The following is a 16,175-nucleotide window of genomic DNA, read 5'->3' as shown; positions in this document are numbered from 1 at the left end:
AGGTGATTTTGATGTGCAGCCATGGATGAGCCACTGGCCTAAGGGCTGAGCACCACCAGGTGGACACCTGTCATGGATCCAGCCTTGACCCTGCCATCTCCCTTGGCTGCCTGCTCATGCAGAGAAAGGGCCATAGTCCTGCAGGATGTGCCCTAAATAGCCCACTGCATGGGTGAGGGACTCGAGGTGAGGTTAAGAACCCCAGGGATTAAAGTCCAGGCCCATCCGACCCCAAACTCCAGTGCTTTACACTCAGACAGATTTACAATGGCGGTACCTTCCATTTGCACCACTGACTCTGAAAGCCTGGTCTGGGAAGGGTTGGGGAGGTGCACCTTGATCTCTCTGGGTTTTCTCTTGCCCTGTCTCCCATGTTTTAGGGTCATGACCTCTGCTCTTAAGATTAATTAATGAACACTGGAAGCTGCTGGGTGTGGCTGCATGTTTGGCTGTGCGTGGCCACCAAGTGGAGCCCTTGGGCCGTCTCGCCCCAGGCTGCCTTGCAGTCAGAACCGGAGGGGCGGACACTGGCAGGTGGTGTGAGGGGCTGGGTCTTTAACATGGCTGGCGGCTGCTCCAGGGACCCTCTAGATGCCCTCGCTCAGCCACTGAGCTGAGGCTCAGAGGGGGCTAGTACAGTGGTACAGCCTGGCCTGGAAGGTGAGCCCAGGCTCCCTGACTCCCAGCCCAAGGTTCCTTCCAGGGCTTCAGGCTTCCTTGAAAGGAGAGGAACAAGGATTCCCAGAGGAAAAGCTTTCCCAAAGGAAATCTCTAACCAGACCTCCTTCTTCTGGCTCTGGGGTTTGGATGCCCCCAGGGGAGAGAAAAGATGGGGAGGCCCCCCTACCTCCCGGGTGGGCCCCGAGGTGAGGGTCAGTCCCCAGAGGGCAGCATGTGCTGTGGCCCCGGCCCCTCTCCAGGGCTCCCTGCCTCCTGCCCAGCCAGCTTCTCAGTGGAGGGAAGCACAGTCACGTGCAAAGCACATGGGTTGATGCTCTAGAGAGACTCCAGTTTCAGTCAGCAGACCTGGCTTGAGTGTCTCCCTCTGAGCTCAGGGACGCTGGCCATCAAAGGGGCTGAGAAGGGGACTGAGATCCCATAGGCAGGGTGTCCAGCCCCAGGCTGGAGTTAGTGGGGACCCATAAACAGCAGCATCACCACTGATCCTAATAAAAGGAAGAGCTACTCCTGCTGCCCCTCTAGGTTGCTGACCTACCTGGGTCCCCACCCACCTGGGGTTGATGCCTGCAAATGCTGGGTTTATTCACCGAGGTTGTGAAGGAGGGAAGCAGGGAAGGTGATGTTTGTGACTAGTTCTGTGATAGGTGCTTCAAACACATCACCTTACACTGTCCTCCAGTGACCCTGCCTGGGGCTAGTTTATTTCCCATATTACCTTTAGGAAACCAAGCCTGGCTCCTGAGCCCAAGCTCTGTCCTCCCCAGCAGACCTGCTCCTGGTGGCCCAGAGCAGTTCCTCAGAGAGCAGACCTGGGACACACCCAGGAGCCCTGCTGTTACCTAGTGGCTCTACTCATCCCTGGGCAAGTCTCACTTCAGTCTCCTCCTCTGTAAAATGGGAATATTAGTCCCAACTCCTGTAGCCATCATGGAAACAAATGGGGCCACGGTGAAATCTGCCCCAGTCTGGTCAGGCATCAGCTGGAATCTCCTCCCCATGAAGACCACTCCCTCCTGGTCTTCTGCCCTCAGATCTGAAAAGAGTAGGTCAGGGTCCATCCCAGGCAAGAGGGAGAAGGGAGAGCTGGGCTTCTCAGCACCACCTTGCCTTCCGGTCTCTTCTTCCCAATCCCTTTAGCTGCCCCACTGTGCTTCCCCAGGTTAGTGTCCAGTCCCCTTTGCCCCCTAGTCCACCGGTCACCTTCCATCTCCCCCACTGCTGCCGGCATCCTGCCCTGGGCCGTCCTCCTGGGCCAGGGGGAGGGCACACGTCCTTATGTTGTCCCTCATCTCAGCTCACAGAGCACCTGCCCTGGGGACTGTCTCTGCTCCAGGGCAGGAGGCCCCATGTGTGAGTCTGCTCCCTGGGTGGAAACAACCCATCCCTGAGACAATGATAGACCCTGGCAGCGTGGCAGCGTGTGGACGGGGAGGAGGAGAGGGCAGTGGGGGGTCTCGAGCCAGGTGGGGTCCGTCTGGCATCACAGTCATGGCCGGGCACTCGTGCCATGTGCTCCCACCTGAGCCCGTGGGAAGGTCCTGCCGCTTCCCCTCCTGCCCCAGGTGGGCCTGTGGGTGAACCTAGAGAGGCGGAGCCTGATGAGTGTGGTCAGGGCTCACAACCCAAATGCCTAAGGGGCCCATCTGGGAACAAGTGAGTGACCCAGGCCTGATATTTGTCAGAACTAGGAATGCAGGCCCGGCTGCACTGGGCAGTTGCCACTCGGCCCAGCTGACCTTGGCTGTGCAGAAACCCTGGCCCATGGGAACATCTTCAGGGCTGTCTCTGGACCACAGGCCACCAGGTTGAGGCCTGAGCCCTACTCCACCTCCCCCCTACCACCTGACTCCTTTCACCTAGGGACCATGGACCCTTGGCCTGGATATGTCCAAGGACAGATGATTCACTGTCTCCTAAGCTCTGCTCAGAGGGAGGGTTGAGGTCCCTGATCTATACACACAGGGCTTCCCCACTGAAGCTTCCAACCAGGATAAATCCAGTGTCACCTCTACATGGTGACCTGTCACCCATCTTCACATCATCTTCATATCTCCCTTCTCAACCCTGAGTCTCCGACTTTCCAGGTTAAACATTCCCAATTTCTTCAATGTCTTCCCTTATGTGGAGCCTGACCAATTTCCCCTCTGCCCCTCCACCCACCCCAAAACTGGCCTCTCCGTCCCTTCTTTGCCCAATTCTCCAGCCCCATTCTCAGTGGATGCTTAACAAATGAGTCAAATAGACACCAGGACTCAGTTGAGCCCAGGGAACCAGCAGCGTCCTCCAGCCCAAGGCTGGCTTTGGAAAGACCTGTACGTTCACGGGGCTCTGGCAGAATGAACTACGACACAGGGACGTGATCATCTCCTGCCCCCTCACCCTGAAGGCATCAAGGGGAATCGGGGGCGTTTGGAAAGGACAGTCTAAAGTGGCCCTGCCTCTCTGAGCTCACCTGGGTCACCTCTGACTCAGACCTGTTTGCAGCTGGAATGAGGAAGGGATTGGAAAGAGCGCCCGCCCCTCTCAAACCCCGTAGCCTTCCCTCCTTCCCTCCCTCCTCCGCCCACAGCCCAGCCCGAATGGAGAAAAGAGCTTCTATGCTCTAACCCCGGCTCTGACTTCTGTTCCCACCTCTCCATGGGAACTGTTCTCACCAGGTCACCAGTGAGCACCATGTTGGCAACTCAAGGTGTATTTACCTTCTCATCACTAGACCTCTCAGCATAATTCACCTGAGTCAGGAAGCCCTTCTCTGGAGTGACTTTCCTCCTGCTGCTCAGCCTCTCCTCCGTCTTTCTCCCCCTCCTTCTCCTCCTCTCCCATCGTCTGAGTGTCTCAGGTCCTCAGGACTTGGGCCTAGACCACCTCTTCTTTGTGTGCCTTCTTGTGCTCATCTAGTCCGATGGCTTTAAGATTCCACTCAGTCGACAAATATTATTGTGTGCCGAGTGTGTGCCAGGCACTGTTCTAGGCACTGGACAGACAGCAGAACAGAACCAATAGTTCTGCCCTCATGGAGCTTACACTCTAGTACAGGAGATGGAGAATATGCAAACCATATATATTATATCAGGTCTCTGTGTGATAAATGCCATGAAAAAGGGGAAACAGGTGAAGAGAGAGTTATTGGAGTGTGGAGGGTGGGCAAGGTTGCTATTTATGTGGGTGGGCAGGGCAGGCTGCTCTATTGATGTGACATTTAAGAAGATACTGAATGAAGTGAGTATGATGGCAGTTCCCTTATTTGTGCTTCCAGAGCTGATTTCTACTGAGATCCAGAGTCATATCCAACTGCCTCCTGATCTCTCCCCCTGGATGTCTCAGGACACCTCACACTCACCATGTCCAATCCCATCTCTTGAATCGCCCTGCCCCCGACAACACACACTGATCCTTCCTCATCTTTCCATCTCGGTCAGTAGCACCACTTTCACAGATGCTCTTCACAGCATACTTGTGAATCCACCCACTCTTCTTCCTCTCTAGAGCCGCCACCTGGTCCAGATCCATCCATCCCCTCACTTGCACTCCTGCCATAAGCTTCTAGCTGATTCCTCTATTTCCATCCTTTCCCGCAATGTCTGCTTTGGAATGAACTCAATCTAAGATAGCTTGGACGGCTTCTCTTAGGATGAAACACAAACTCCAAAGCATCATCGCCAAAGCCCTGCCAACTCTGAGCCCTTTCTACCTCTACAGCCTAATCACTTCCCTCCCTCCAGCCACTGAGAGCTCTTCCAATTCCTCTTTGTCATCTCAGGGCCTTTCCCCTTACATGCCTAACCTGCTTCCCATCCCTGAACTGAGACCAGAGAACAGCCTGGCACATGGTAGTACTCTGCTCAGTCAATGTCACTCTAGACCTCAGATTCCTCATCCAGAAAATGGAGATAATAGCATCAATGTTCAGACATGAAGGTTCTTGATTTCACGCTGCAGAAAACATCTCTGGTAACTTATGCAGAGAACAACTGTATGAGAAGGATGCTGAGTAGCTTGAAAAATTATTAGGGAGGGACCAGGCTCAGAACAGGCTCAGAACAGGAAGGAAAGGTGTTGGGCAGCCAGGGCACAGCCAAGGGCAGCTGATTCAGGCACCGTGGCCATTGGAAGCACACACTGGATGCTACTGCGGGCCCCAGCAGAAGGAATTCTGATCTGACCTGGTGTCTGTCTATCACTTGCTCCTTAGGTGTGTGTCCAGGTCCCGCTTGTGTGGCAGGTCAAATATTTACCTGGCCTTTTAAGTTTCTTATTGAGGGTTAGGCCCAGTCTCTCACCAAGACTCACACGGTGGGGACATCTTCAAATATAGTGGGAAGTTCAGGTTCTCAATGGTTCCGCTCAATGGAGGTGTCCATCACATAAGGCCATGGAGTGTTAGGGGGAGTAAATGGTATATAACATGACCCAGTGACTCTCAAATATTTCCCCTAAAGGCAGAAGGGATGGAATGTATCCAGGTCAGGCAGTCCAGCCTGGATCTTGAGACTGTAAGCTCGTGTAATGTTCATTAAGCAAACATCTCAATGTGCTGGGCCCTCTTCTCAGCACTGGGAATATATCAGTGAACAAAGAAGAAGATACCTCTGCTTGGTGGATCTGTATTCTAGTGTTTATCGTTGAAGCCTCATGTTTCACTTGAAAGTGAATGTAGAGTTTTGCATTTTATTTTGTAACACGGACATAATAATGTACCCATAACATATCAGGGTTTGTTTCAATACGATAGTAATGGCTTCCTACTAATGGGCTACTGGCTGTGCTGCCCATTTGCCTGAAGATACAGAAAACTGTGTCTTTATGTGTCTATATCTGAGCACGTTCTGGGTGACACCAAGAGCAAAACTTCAAACGAGTGTATGGGAGGGGAGAAGAGAAAGTTGGGGTGCCAGGGCCCTGTGGGAGGGAGGCAGAGAGTGAGAGAGATGATGGAAGGACCTGGGGCCCTGCCAGCCTCTGCCAGGGTCCAGGAACAGAATATTCTGGAAGCACCTCCTTCTGTCAGCTGCAGCAGAAAGAACCACGGGCTTTCTTTTAAGGGATTTGAATAAGGAATAATCCCAGACTAGCAACAATGTGTTCCTGGGGGCAGTGGTCTGGGCTGATGGGCAGCTGGCCCCAGATCAGCACGGACTTGGACCACTGTGGTCACCATGTGACCTGAGAGATGGCATGTTGCTGGCAGCAGTGGGCAGTCGGGAGCCCGAGGGACAGGCGTCCTGCAGCTGGGACAAGGGGAGTGACTTCCCTTGTCAGTAGTGCTAAAAGGGTGTCATTGGTTCTAAGATTTGTTAGGGACAATGTAGGGAGGGAAGGAGGCCCAGACGGACACTCCCACGCCATGAGCAGCCTGGTTGCCCAGATGGGTGGTTTTGGAGAACTTTGTTTCCTGAGGAAGATCATTCTCCTTCCAGGCAAAGCACTGGAGGGATTTATGGGAAACAGATGCTGGTTGGAGCGGAGGTGAGGGGATGGGCTTGAGCTGAGCATCTGCCACCCCCCCATCTCACCACCCCTGGTCAGAAGTAGACCCAGAAAAGACCAACTAGGACAAACCCTCACCAGCCCAGCCTGGCTCCAGAAGAGACCTCAGATTACAGCTCGCACATTTTGTCAGCTAAGAAAGTCTCCATGAGGGCTTGGGCTGCAGCTGGGCTGTCGTTGACACAACAATTATAAGAGGTCACACGTGTCGTGCTCACTGCAGGTCAAGCACCGCTCTGGATTCATTTTTTCTTCCCAGCAGCCCTGTGAACTATGTACTCACTGTCCCCATTTTCACAGGCACGGAGAGGTTAGCTGGCCCAAGATCACACATGTAGTAAGTGATCGAGCTGGGATTTGAACCCAGGCATGTGGCTTCAGGCTCTTAAACCCTGCTTGGTATTAACTTTGTACCTTATACCCAAGAAGAAGAGAGCAGCCAATATTGTTTCAGCACCAGCTATCTTACCATGTGATTTAATAGCTAATTTCATTTCATCTTCAGGGATATTATTATTGTCATTCACATTTTATAGATGATGAAACTGAGACTCAGAGACTACATTGTGTAGTTTGCTCATGGTCACAGAGCAACACCTGACAGAGCCTGGATTTGAATACAAGTCTGTCTCACTACAAATCTCAGCACATAATAAAACCTCAGTAAATGCTGAGCCCTTTCCCTCTTCTCTTGGGTCCAGGAGTCATCTCCTGGCTCCTGTGTGTCCTGGTCTGGCTGCAGTGCCCCACCCAGAGGTCCTGCAGCAGCGCTCCCATCTCAGCCAGAACACTTCCTGTTGGCAAGCCAGCCAGAAAACTCCAGAGAGAGTGTGGAGTCCTTAGACAGGCTGATGAAGCCTTGCCGACTCTCCTGTGACCACCTGCATCTCTACAAGCACCTTCGGACAGAAGCCAGCCGCATAGACAGGGCGACATGGATTGGCAGTCAGCAGCTGGTCCTGAGGAGGGCAGCCAGTAGCCCAAGGCCACAGGACAGAACAGACCCTCTTCTCTCCACTCAGAGGTGGATTGAGGAAAGCCAGCTCCGTGATTTTTCCAAGAAGCTGTTCCAGAGCCAGAGAATGGGAACCTCTCCACCCCGGTTCTGTTCAGCACCTCAGGCCTCAGTCTGGGGCTGGCGTCAGCTGGAGTCATCCCAGCATGGAGGAGGTTATAGCTGGCCAGCTGATGAGGGCTGCCTCTGGCCGCTGCCCCTGGAGACAGAAAGCCCAGGCCAGGCAGGGTGCAAGGAAAGGGCTTGAGGCTTGGGCACAGGGGGGCTTCTCCAACAACTGTGTATGCTAAAAGGCAGTGGGAGGCCCTGGCCACTCAGCATATGGGCTTGGGGGCCACAGAACCCCCTCCCCAGACCCCTGGGCCCAAGTCACCTCCCATCCCCCTGCCTTTGGAGATAGGCATGTGCGGGCATCTCTTAGCTCCTCCCCCAGCCTGTCCATCAAGGTTGCAGGGAATGTGGAGACCAACTGGCCAACTCTCCTTCCCCTGACCCTTCTTCTCCTAGTGGTATATTTTTCAAACTTAAATTTAATTTTCTTATAATGGTAATATATTTACGTGGCTCAAAATTAAAATGTCCTAAAAAGCCACACATTGAGAAACCTGGCCTCTGCCTGGGGCTCCATCCATTCTCTCCTCAGCTCCCCTCCCCACCCAGGACCAGGTAACTCCTCCACTGCACTCATGGGAGTCCTTCCCGTGCTCCTGATGCAAATCAAGCAATATACAGGTATATTTATTTTTATTTCTCCCCCTTTTATTACTTAAAAATAGCATACTAGGCATCGTTTTGTATCTTACTGTTTTGAGTAAATATATCCTGGAGATATTTCCTTATCAATATTTGGAGAGCATCCTCATTTTTTCCAGCTGTATAGTACTCCCTCTTCTGTCTGTACCTTGGTTTATGAACCAGCATCATAAAGATGAGCAGTGGTTGTGTCCAATCTTATTTTGAAATGAGATCTTGGATGGAGTTTGATTCACGCCAGGCTGCTCGGGGTAGAGAAGGTGCTGGGTGAGGCCAACACCCTACTTGCTACCCCACTGCCTCACCAGAACCCTAGCGCTCCAGACCACAATTTTAGACCAATCTGCTCACCTTATGAGTAGGAAACTGAGGCTCAGAGCAGGGACTAGACTCATGTGGTCACGAGTTACCCTGGGGAAGAATTGAACTAGAAACCAGATCTCTTGGGCTCCGCTCTCCAGACTACTCACGGTTCATCCCCTGGGGGACCAGACCAGGGCAGTGGCGCCACCTGACTGGAGTCAGAGCAGATGTGACTGCGGACCCAGCTGTGAACGAACTCCAGATCTGCCTCTCTCTCGCTCTGGCCTTCCAATTCCTCTTTCATTATTTGGAATCAGCCCCTTTGTACTCCCAGCAGGAAAGAGCTCAGGGAAGAGGCAGGGTGAGGAGGGGACCAGGGGTCTCTGGCCCTCCCCCCACATCTTGTAGATGAGGAAACTGACTCACCCAGCAGTGAGTGACCTCCTCAGGGTGACATAGCAGGTTTGTGGCAGAACTAGGGTAGATGGGGCATAAGCCCAGCCTGGAGGATGCTGCTGCCACACTTGTAACAAGCAACGTGGGGCAGTGGAAAAGCAGCTGGCCTGGGAACCAGGAAACCTGTGTCCTGTCTTTGATTCTGCCAGACACAGGGTGACTCTGGACAAGTCCTGCCCTCTCCCTGGGGTCCAGCCGCACCTCCTCTATGGCAAGAGGGTTGGACTAAGCAGAGGACCTTTAAGCTTTCTTTTGAATGCCAAAGTGAGTGGACTAGACCTTGTCTTGGAACTGTGACAAATGACCCTTAACCTCCACCAAAAGGGAAGGATGGAGTAGCCACCCTCATGAACCATGAGGCTTGAGTAATGGGCACCTCAAGTGAGCCCTTTCCTTGGCAATTCTTTTACTGAACCACAGAGGCATTGCTAACCTCCTGGGAAATGAGCTCCCAGGGTTGAGTTCAATTTCATTCAGGAAAATATAGGAATATGAGATTCTTGTACCCAGACTTGGTGAAGTCAATGCATACTTGCTTTTGTGGATTAAAAATTAGTCAATAGTCAACCTAAGAAAGAAATGGAAAATTTTATTCTAGCTAACCTGAGGATTGTAAATGGGGAGACAGTCTCTCAGGAAGCTCTGAGAACTGTTCTGAAGAGGTAAGGGGGGAGGCCAGTATGTATGTGACTTGGGGGAAGGGTTACATGCAACTAAGCACACAGCTTGGTAGAAGGTTACTGTTGTTTGCAAGGAGCAGATATCTTAGTTAACGGTTTTAGTGTTTTTCTAAGTATGAGAAGATGCAAGAAACTAGGTTCATAAAAATTTCTGCTGAAAATGTCTAACTATCTGAGGGCCAGTTCTGCCAGTTTTCCCAGATCACAAAGTGTCTGAATCTGATCTTTGTCCTGAATTCCTTTCAGGGTGGTTTGTAGGGCAGTGACTGCAGTGGCTAATGACTTGATTCTTCTAGAGCTGGGTGGTGGGCAACATTCCTTCTTTTTTAAATTTAATTAATTTATTTTTTATACAGCAGGTTCTTATTAGTTATCAATTTTATACATATTAGTGTGTATATGTCAATCCTAACCTCCCAATTCATTCCACCACCACCACCCCTCCTCTGCTTTCCCCCCTTAGTGTCCATACATTTGTTCTCTACATCTGTGTCTCTATTTCTGCCTTGCAAACCAGTTCATCTGTACCATTTTTCTAGATTCCACATATATTCGGTAATATATGATATTTGTTTTTCTCTTTCTGACTTACTTCACTCTGTATGACAGTCTCTAGGTCCATCCACGTCACTACAAATGACCCAATTTCGTTCCTTTTTATGGCTGAATAATATTCCATTGTATATATGTACCACATCTTCTTTATCCATTCATCTGTCGGTGGGCATTTAGGTTGCTTCCATGACCTGGCTATTGTAAATAGTGCTGCAATGAACATTGGGGTGCATGTGTCTTTTTGAATTATGGTTTTCTCTGGGTATATGCCCAGTAGTGGGATTGGTGGGTCATATGGTAATTCTATTTTTAGTTTTTTAAGGGACCTCCATAGTGTTCTCCATAGTGGCTGTATCAATTTACATTTGGTGGGCAACATACTTTATTACACAATCCCCTCCATTTTGGTCTTAATTTCGACCAAGGTTTGCGAGGCATTTCCTGACCATTTTGTCCCAGGAATGCTGATTCCCAGGTCAGCTGAGGATTTCACTGATAGACCAGTCAATGTGCTATTACTCATCTAGTCCTGGTAACAGTAGCCAAGTGCCTCTGGACCACGTGTCTTACTAGTCTGTCAGCTCCAGGAAATGGTTCCCTCCTGTTGCTTCTTCCCATATCTAGAATCACACTATTACAGTCATGGCTCTTATAGACTATACATCAGGTCAATTGTTTCAACTCACCTGGTCATCACTATTTTTATCGGAGACTCAGTCACATATTTGTTAATGCGAGAAAAAATAATCTTGTAAAAAAAGCAGAGTACAAATAATATAGCCTGTGACATTAATCAGGTCATAAGGAAGTAGTATTATCTTCTAAGGAGTTACATGGCTGGGTCCAGAAAAAGAAAAATTCATCTTTATGGTGGAGCAGGTATTTCTGCCCTTGGGGAGGTCTGGTTAAGGCACAATGCAGATGCACAATGCACACCAGAAGGGAGGGAGGAGGCCCAAATGGGCAGAGAAAATTTTTATGTTGAAATTTTTCTTGTCTTGCCTTAAAATATGAATTTTATTTCATTGCTTCTTAAGATTTTTCTGCCGCAGTTATCCCCTCCTGGGAGCACTCCCCCTCCACCTAACCTGCCACTGGGTGAAGATCACATGCTTCACCCCAGGACTGGAGTGAGTGGCAGCAGTGAGGGTCCTTCCCCTGTCTCTCCCCCAGGCCCCTCTGGCCCTGGTGACACAAGGATGCTGGGCTCTGAGCCTCTGTGGATGCGCTTAATCGAGGAAGAAGTCTTGGTGTGACTTCCAGGTCACCAGTTACTGCAAAGGCCTGCTGGTCTCAATGCACACAGACACACGCACGTGTGCCCACACACACACAGCATGCACACAGACACACACCTTTAAACAGAGGCATCCAGGAGCTGGCAGGGCCCCTTTAAGAGCTAGGGGACAGGATATTGGACATTCGGGTGGGGCTCAACCTCTCCTTTCCTAAGGCTGGGACACTCCATAGGCTCTGGCTGAGGTGAGGGCAGGAGATGGTGGAATGGTGGCACAGAAAGGGCAGTTTGGGTGAGGAGGGAAATCAGGTGGGCTGCCTCTGAGCTCTAGGCAAATTTGAGGCAAATAGGATTTGATGATTTTGTGGGGTTTGTGTTTTTTCTTTCTTTTTCTTTAAATGGTAAAAAAAAAAAAGAACATTATGGATTTGGGATAAGGGACAAGCTTTTTTTTTCTATTACTGCAAGAAGGAGCTGATGGGAAACAGAAGTTCTGGGGAATTTTTAAAAAATTATATACATTTTATAGGTCACATTATTCATGAGTCCCAGAGAAGCAGGAAACAGCAGCAGAAAGCAAGAGGCACAGAGAAACACATTTAAGCAGTGCAGTTTGACTGTGGCGGCAGCAAGGCCCACCCACCCCAAGCCACCTGCCCAAGAAAATTTGAAAAGAAGCTTCCCCGTTACAAAAAGGATCACCCAGTAATTTTTGCCCTCCTGACCATCATTTGCCCTCCTGGTCATCATTACTTTTATCGGAGGCTCAGTCACACATTTGTTAATGCAAGAAACAATAATCTTGTAAAAAAGGCCGAGTACTAATAGTAGAGCCTGTGACGTTAATCAGGTCATAAGTAAATAGTGTTATCTTCACCATTTTTCTGAAAAAAGAAAACAAAAATAAAACACCCAGGCTAATATCACCGTTAAGGCTGGCAGTGGCCGTTTTTGTCTCCCCGCAGAGGCAGGACATGCTGTTTTGAACACCGAGGCAGGAGGGCCACATCACTGCCCCTCACAAACACTGCAGAAGGTTGTCTCCAAGACCCTGTGATTTTTTGCCAGGTCCTTTTTTTTGATTCCCCAGAGAGTAGCTGGGTTGGAAGGCATACCAACTACCTTTAAGGTGGCCTCTAGGCAGTGGGTTTTTGTAAGCCTGGAAAAATTCTAGAGCCAGTCTCAGGTGTGGCTGAGCACCAGGTGGGGCCTTAGAATCTAGAGGCTTTAATCCTCCTGCCCACTGGAAATTACTGACATCCAGAGTTTTTTTTTTTTAACTTAAAGGGGAGGTGCACTGTACACCCCCCTCCACTGGAAGAACGGAGGCCCAGTGCCTAGCTACCCACCCCACACCCCAAACCCGCACACACACACCCCAACGAAGGCACAGCCAGGGGCACAGGCATGCTTTGGCTGTGAGGCCCCTCCGGAGGCCCAGGGTGTGAACAGCTGCACAGAGGGCTGTGTGATGTGGAGTCAGCACCTTAGGAGGTGGGAGGGGAGTGGTGGGCAGAGGAGGAAGAAGCTCAGGGTCCCGGTGGATCAGAAGAAGGAAAAGAGGAAGAGGCGGTCAGGACACAGGAGACAAGAACACAAAAATGACCAGAAAAGGGCCAAAAAGCAGAAAATGTAGAAAATAAGAGAGTGAAAAGAGAAAGAGGCAAAACAGGATCTGGGCAATCACACAAAACAGGAAGGAGACAGAGCAGAAGGAGGGAAGGGAGCAGAAAAGAGAGCGAGATGGTTGGGGAAGGATGTGAGCAGGGAGAGAGGGGACAGGAAGAGGACATCAGAACTCCGTGTAGAAACTTCCAGTTAGAATAGGAATCTGGAGCCCCTGGGTTGATCCTTAGTCCCTACAAAAGCATCTTGGGCCAAGTATGCCATATCGGCTCCATAAATCAGCAGGTTGATGGCTGTCATTACGGTCACAGCCAGTCGTTGGTCCCAGATGCACACCAAGGAGGTGAGTCTGTCTCTGCAGCTCCCATTGCTGGACCGCTGGGGCTGGACACCAAACTTCTTACTGAACTTGTAGAGAGGCCAGAGGACCAGGCAGTGATGTAGAAGAAGATGGAGAGCACAGTCTGCCCCGACAGGAAACGTGGAAAGCGGACAGGCAGCTTTTTATCTTCGTCGCAGTCAGACCCCTTCACCATGAAGTTCATGGCCCCCAGGATGAAGCAGATGGAGTACCTGGCCACGTACCACACCAGTGCCAGCTGGTACTGGTACAGGTAGGGGCTGCTGATAAAGATGAAAATGACACAGGCCACATAGTTCTCCAGCCTCCTGAGCATGCCTGGCAACGTGGGCACACAGTTAGATACATCGCCAGGCCAGACCCAGACCCAGGCCACTTCAGTGGCGTAAAGCACAGCAGCCATGCAGGCGAATGTAGTGGTGGTGATGGCGTGGTTCTTGGTGGGGCCTGGAGACAAGAAGTGGATGTAGGTGATGCGGAAGATGATGGAGGCTGAGAGGCAGACGACGGCAAAGTAAATGGCGTGGGAATAGAGAAGCCGTCCCAGGAGCAAGGGAGGCAGGACTGGAGCCCACAAAACCCCACCATGAAGATGATGTGGTACACAGTGAAGCAGAAGCACCGATGAACATGCACCAGTTAATTACGTCACCCTTCAGAGTGTCCTCACTGGCCACCAGCAAGAAGGGCACGCAAGTGGAGAGCAGCTGCAGCAGGTGGAGGAAGAAGCCCACGATGGGCACAGAGCCCAGGTCTGAGGATGAGCACACAGTAATGGTGATGATCAGGCAGGTTACCATCACTGGTGTTGTAACCTTGCTTGTTTTACAACCAAAGCCTTGTGAATAGTTAAACACAGCTCTGGGGTTTGATAGACTGGTTCCTATTTTGCTTTGCCTGCTTTGCTCTGTCTTTGTTCTTCTTTCTCCAGAAATATATGACCACTGACCCCTAGAACACTGACCCTCTGATCTGGACAATGTAAGGACCAGACTCAAGTTTAAAAGCCAGCAAGGCACCTCGTGGTTAATGTAAAGGTCTCCAAAAGAGAAGAGCAGGGCACCCCCAGCACGCAGCCTGCAGCCATTTCCTGCTTCCCTTCTTGTATAAATCCGGCTAAAACTTGCATGTAAGGAGTTGGTTCTTTTGTGCAGTAAACCTCCTTCTCCCCTGGCTGCCGGCTTCCTTAAGATAAAGCTACTTTTCTTCTACCCAACACTTACCTCTCAGTGTTGGCTTCTCCAGCGACAGCCAAGCCTGAGCTGGGTGACAAATGTCTTGCAGCCAGGCAGGCGTCAGGTCCCCGAGGCTCCGGCCCCTCCACCTTGTCCTGGGGTGAGGAGGGGAGTTCAGCTGGGAATGTCGGGGCGACAGCTGCTTCTGGCCAGGATCTACAGCCATGTCAGCAGCTGCCGAACTTGTTCGTTTCCGGAACTTTCTCTGTCTTTCCCCACTCCTTGCCGACAGCCTGCTTCTGCTTTCTGTTGAGAGAAGGAAACTGGCCTCTGAAGGAGCAGCCGAGTTCTTGAGCGAGTGCAGGGGTGTGCGCCCCGGAGCCCCCTTCCCACCCGTTTGGGCATATTCTTTGCCCTTTGGGACTTTGGGATCAGTTTGGACACCGCGGGAGTGGGTAATGGCTTGTTTATGACTCTGCACCAGCATCTCCCCGAGGGAAAATTTGTTTGTTTGTTTTGAAATCTGTTCTGGGGAGCCAGTGAAGTGGGGTCTACATCCGTCCCTTCTAGAAGTCCACTAGGATGTATCTTGGCAGCCTGGCAAAACTGTAGCTATGACCTTATAACCGAGAAAAATAAAATGTTATTTTTAATTTTTTTAATTTTAATGCAGCCTGGCCCATGTATGTTTTCGATTCTGAAGAATGGTGGCCCCTGAATGGGTCTCTAAATTACTCCACTATTTTGTAGTTAGAACTGTTTTGTCAAATATCTGGTAAATGGGAGGAAATTCCATGTGCAGGCCTTCCTGTTACTCCATAATAAGGGTTCTTCCAACAAGGGCACTAATTTAATGCCCTAAAAAAAAAAGGGAAAATGGTCCTTAAAAAGGGAAACTACACTGTGAAAAGTCCACCCCCTTTACAGATGGGTCTTTTCAGGCAAGGGAGGAAGAAGAGGGGGTCAGCTTCTTAGGGAATTGAATCCACCCCAGCTGATGTGGTTCTTCTCCTGATGCCTGAAGCAGGGGCTACCCAGGGTCCCCCCCCAAAACCCCGGTCTCTGGAAGGAGGAAGAGTTCTAGTGCACAGAGCAGAGCCTCAGTGCCCTCACAGCATGAGGAGGAAATGAGGTCTGAAGTAGTCTGTCCCTTTAAGACCCCACAGGGAGATCAGTTTGGCCACAGTGTGTCCCCTACAGGGGGAGGCGGAGGGGTAGGGGGGTGGATTTCCGCTAAGACAGTTCCTTGCAGGAGGTCTGAATGCACAAGGACAGCCAGTTGGCTGTTATTGGTCTTATACTCCGTTTTCCACCTTAGACCTACTAAACTGTAAAAACGCCAATCCTCCATACTGAGATGATCCACAAAAAATGGTGGAGACGTTCATTAGTAGTTTTTTCAACTCACTGCCAAACACGGGCTGTTTCACAGGCGTTGGTGACGATTATGTTGACAGCGATGAACGGCACCTTGTTCTAGACAAAGCCCAACACTTGTCTCTCAGTATTTGACTTCTTGATTGATGAGCAGCTGAGCCTGAGTTCAGTAACAGTGCCACAAGCTAAGGGGCCTCCAGAAGCTAAAAGAGGAAAGGAAGGACCTTCCCCTGGGGTGTCAGAGAGAGCAAAGCCCTGCTGACAACTTGATTTCAAAAGTCTGGCCTCCAAAGCTGTGAGAGAATACATTTCTGTTGTTTTAAGCCACCAGGCTTTTGATAATTTGTTGCAGTAGCCCTAGGAGAAAAAGATTAATTTCCAGAAATGAAAAATATAATCTTTGTCATATTTTTTAAAAGTTTCCAGAAAAGCTTGCCGACCTCCTGCTCTAGAGCATATGGGCACATTG

The 16,175-nt window shown here is 50.5% G+C and overlaps 1 protein-coding gene across 1 annotated transcript; it reads right to left on the bottom strand.

The window, feature by feature from the left end:
- Positions 1–11,601: 11,601 nt before the first annotated feature.
- LOC113607607 (myeloid-associated differentiation marker-like) lies at positions 11,602–14,689 on the bottom strand. The gene is made up of 2 exons (XM_027083100.1): positions 14,378–14,689; positions 11,602–13,646 (listed from the first exon to the last, which is right to left on the bottom strand). Exons 1-2 carry the CDS (start codon positions 14,553–14,555, stop codon positions 13,099–13,101), a joined length of 726 nt encoding a protein of 241 aa, XP_026938901.1. The 5' UTR covers positions 14,556–14,689; the 3' UTR covers positions 11,602–13,098.
- Positions 14,690–16,175: the final 1,486 nt, after the last annotated feature.

Source organism: Aethalodelphis obliquidens, unplaced genomic scaffold, assembly GCF_003676395.1.
Source record: "Aethalodelphis obliquidens isolate GAN/ISIS:26980383/991018 unplaced genomic scaffold, ASM367639v1 scaffold49, whole genome shotgun sequence".
Taxonomy (NCBI): domain Eukaryota; kingdom Metazoa; phylum Chordata; class Mammalia; order Artiodactyla; family Delphinidae; genus Aethalodelphis; species Aethalodelphis obliquidens.
Note: the sequence above shows the minus strand (reverse complement) of the source record. Positions and strands in the feature narration are given on the sequence as shown.

Bases quoted from the DNA above. Each gene is read 5' to 3' on its own strand.
- LOC113607607 (XM_027083100.1), bottom strand. From the start codon at position 14,555: ATGGCTGTAGATCCTGGCCAGAAGCAGCTGTCGCCCCGACATTCCCAG. The intron at 13,647-14,377 runs GTAAGTGTTGGG...TCTGCCTCTCAG, and splicing joins GGAGAAGCCAACACTGAGAG to CCTCCATCATCTTCCGCATC.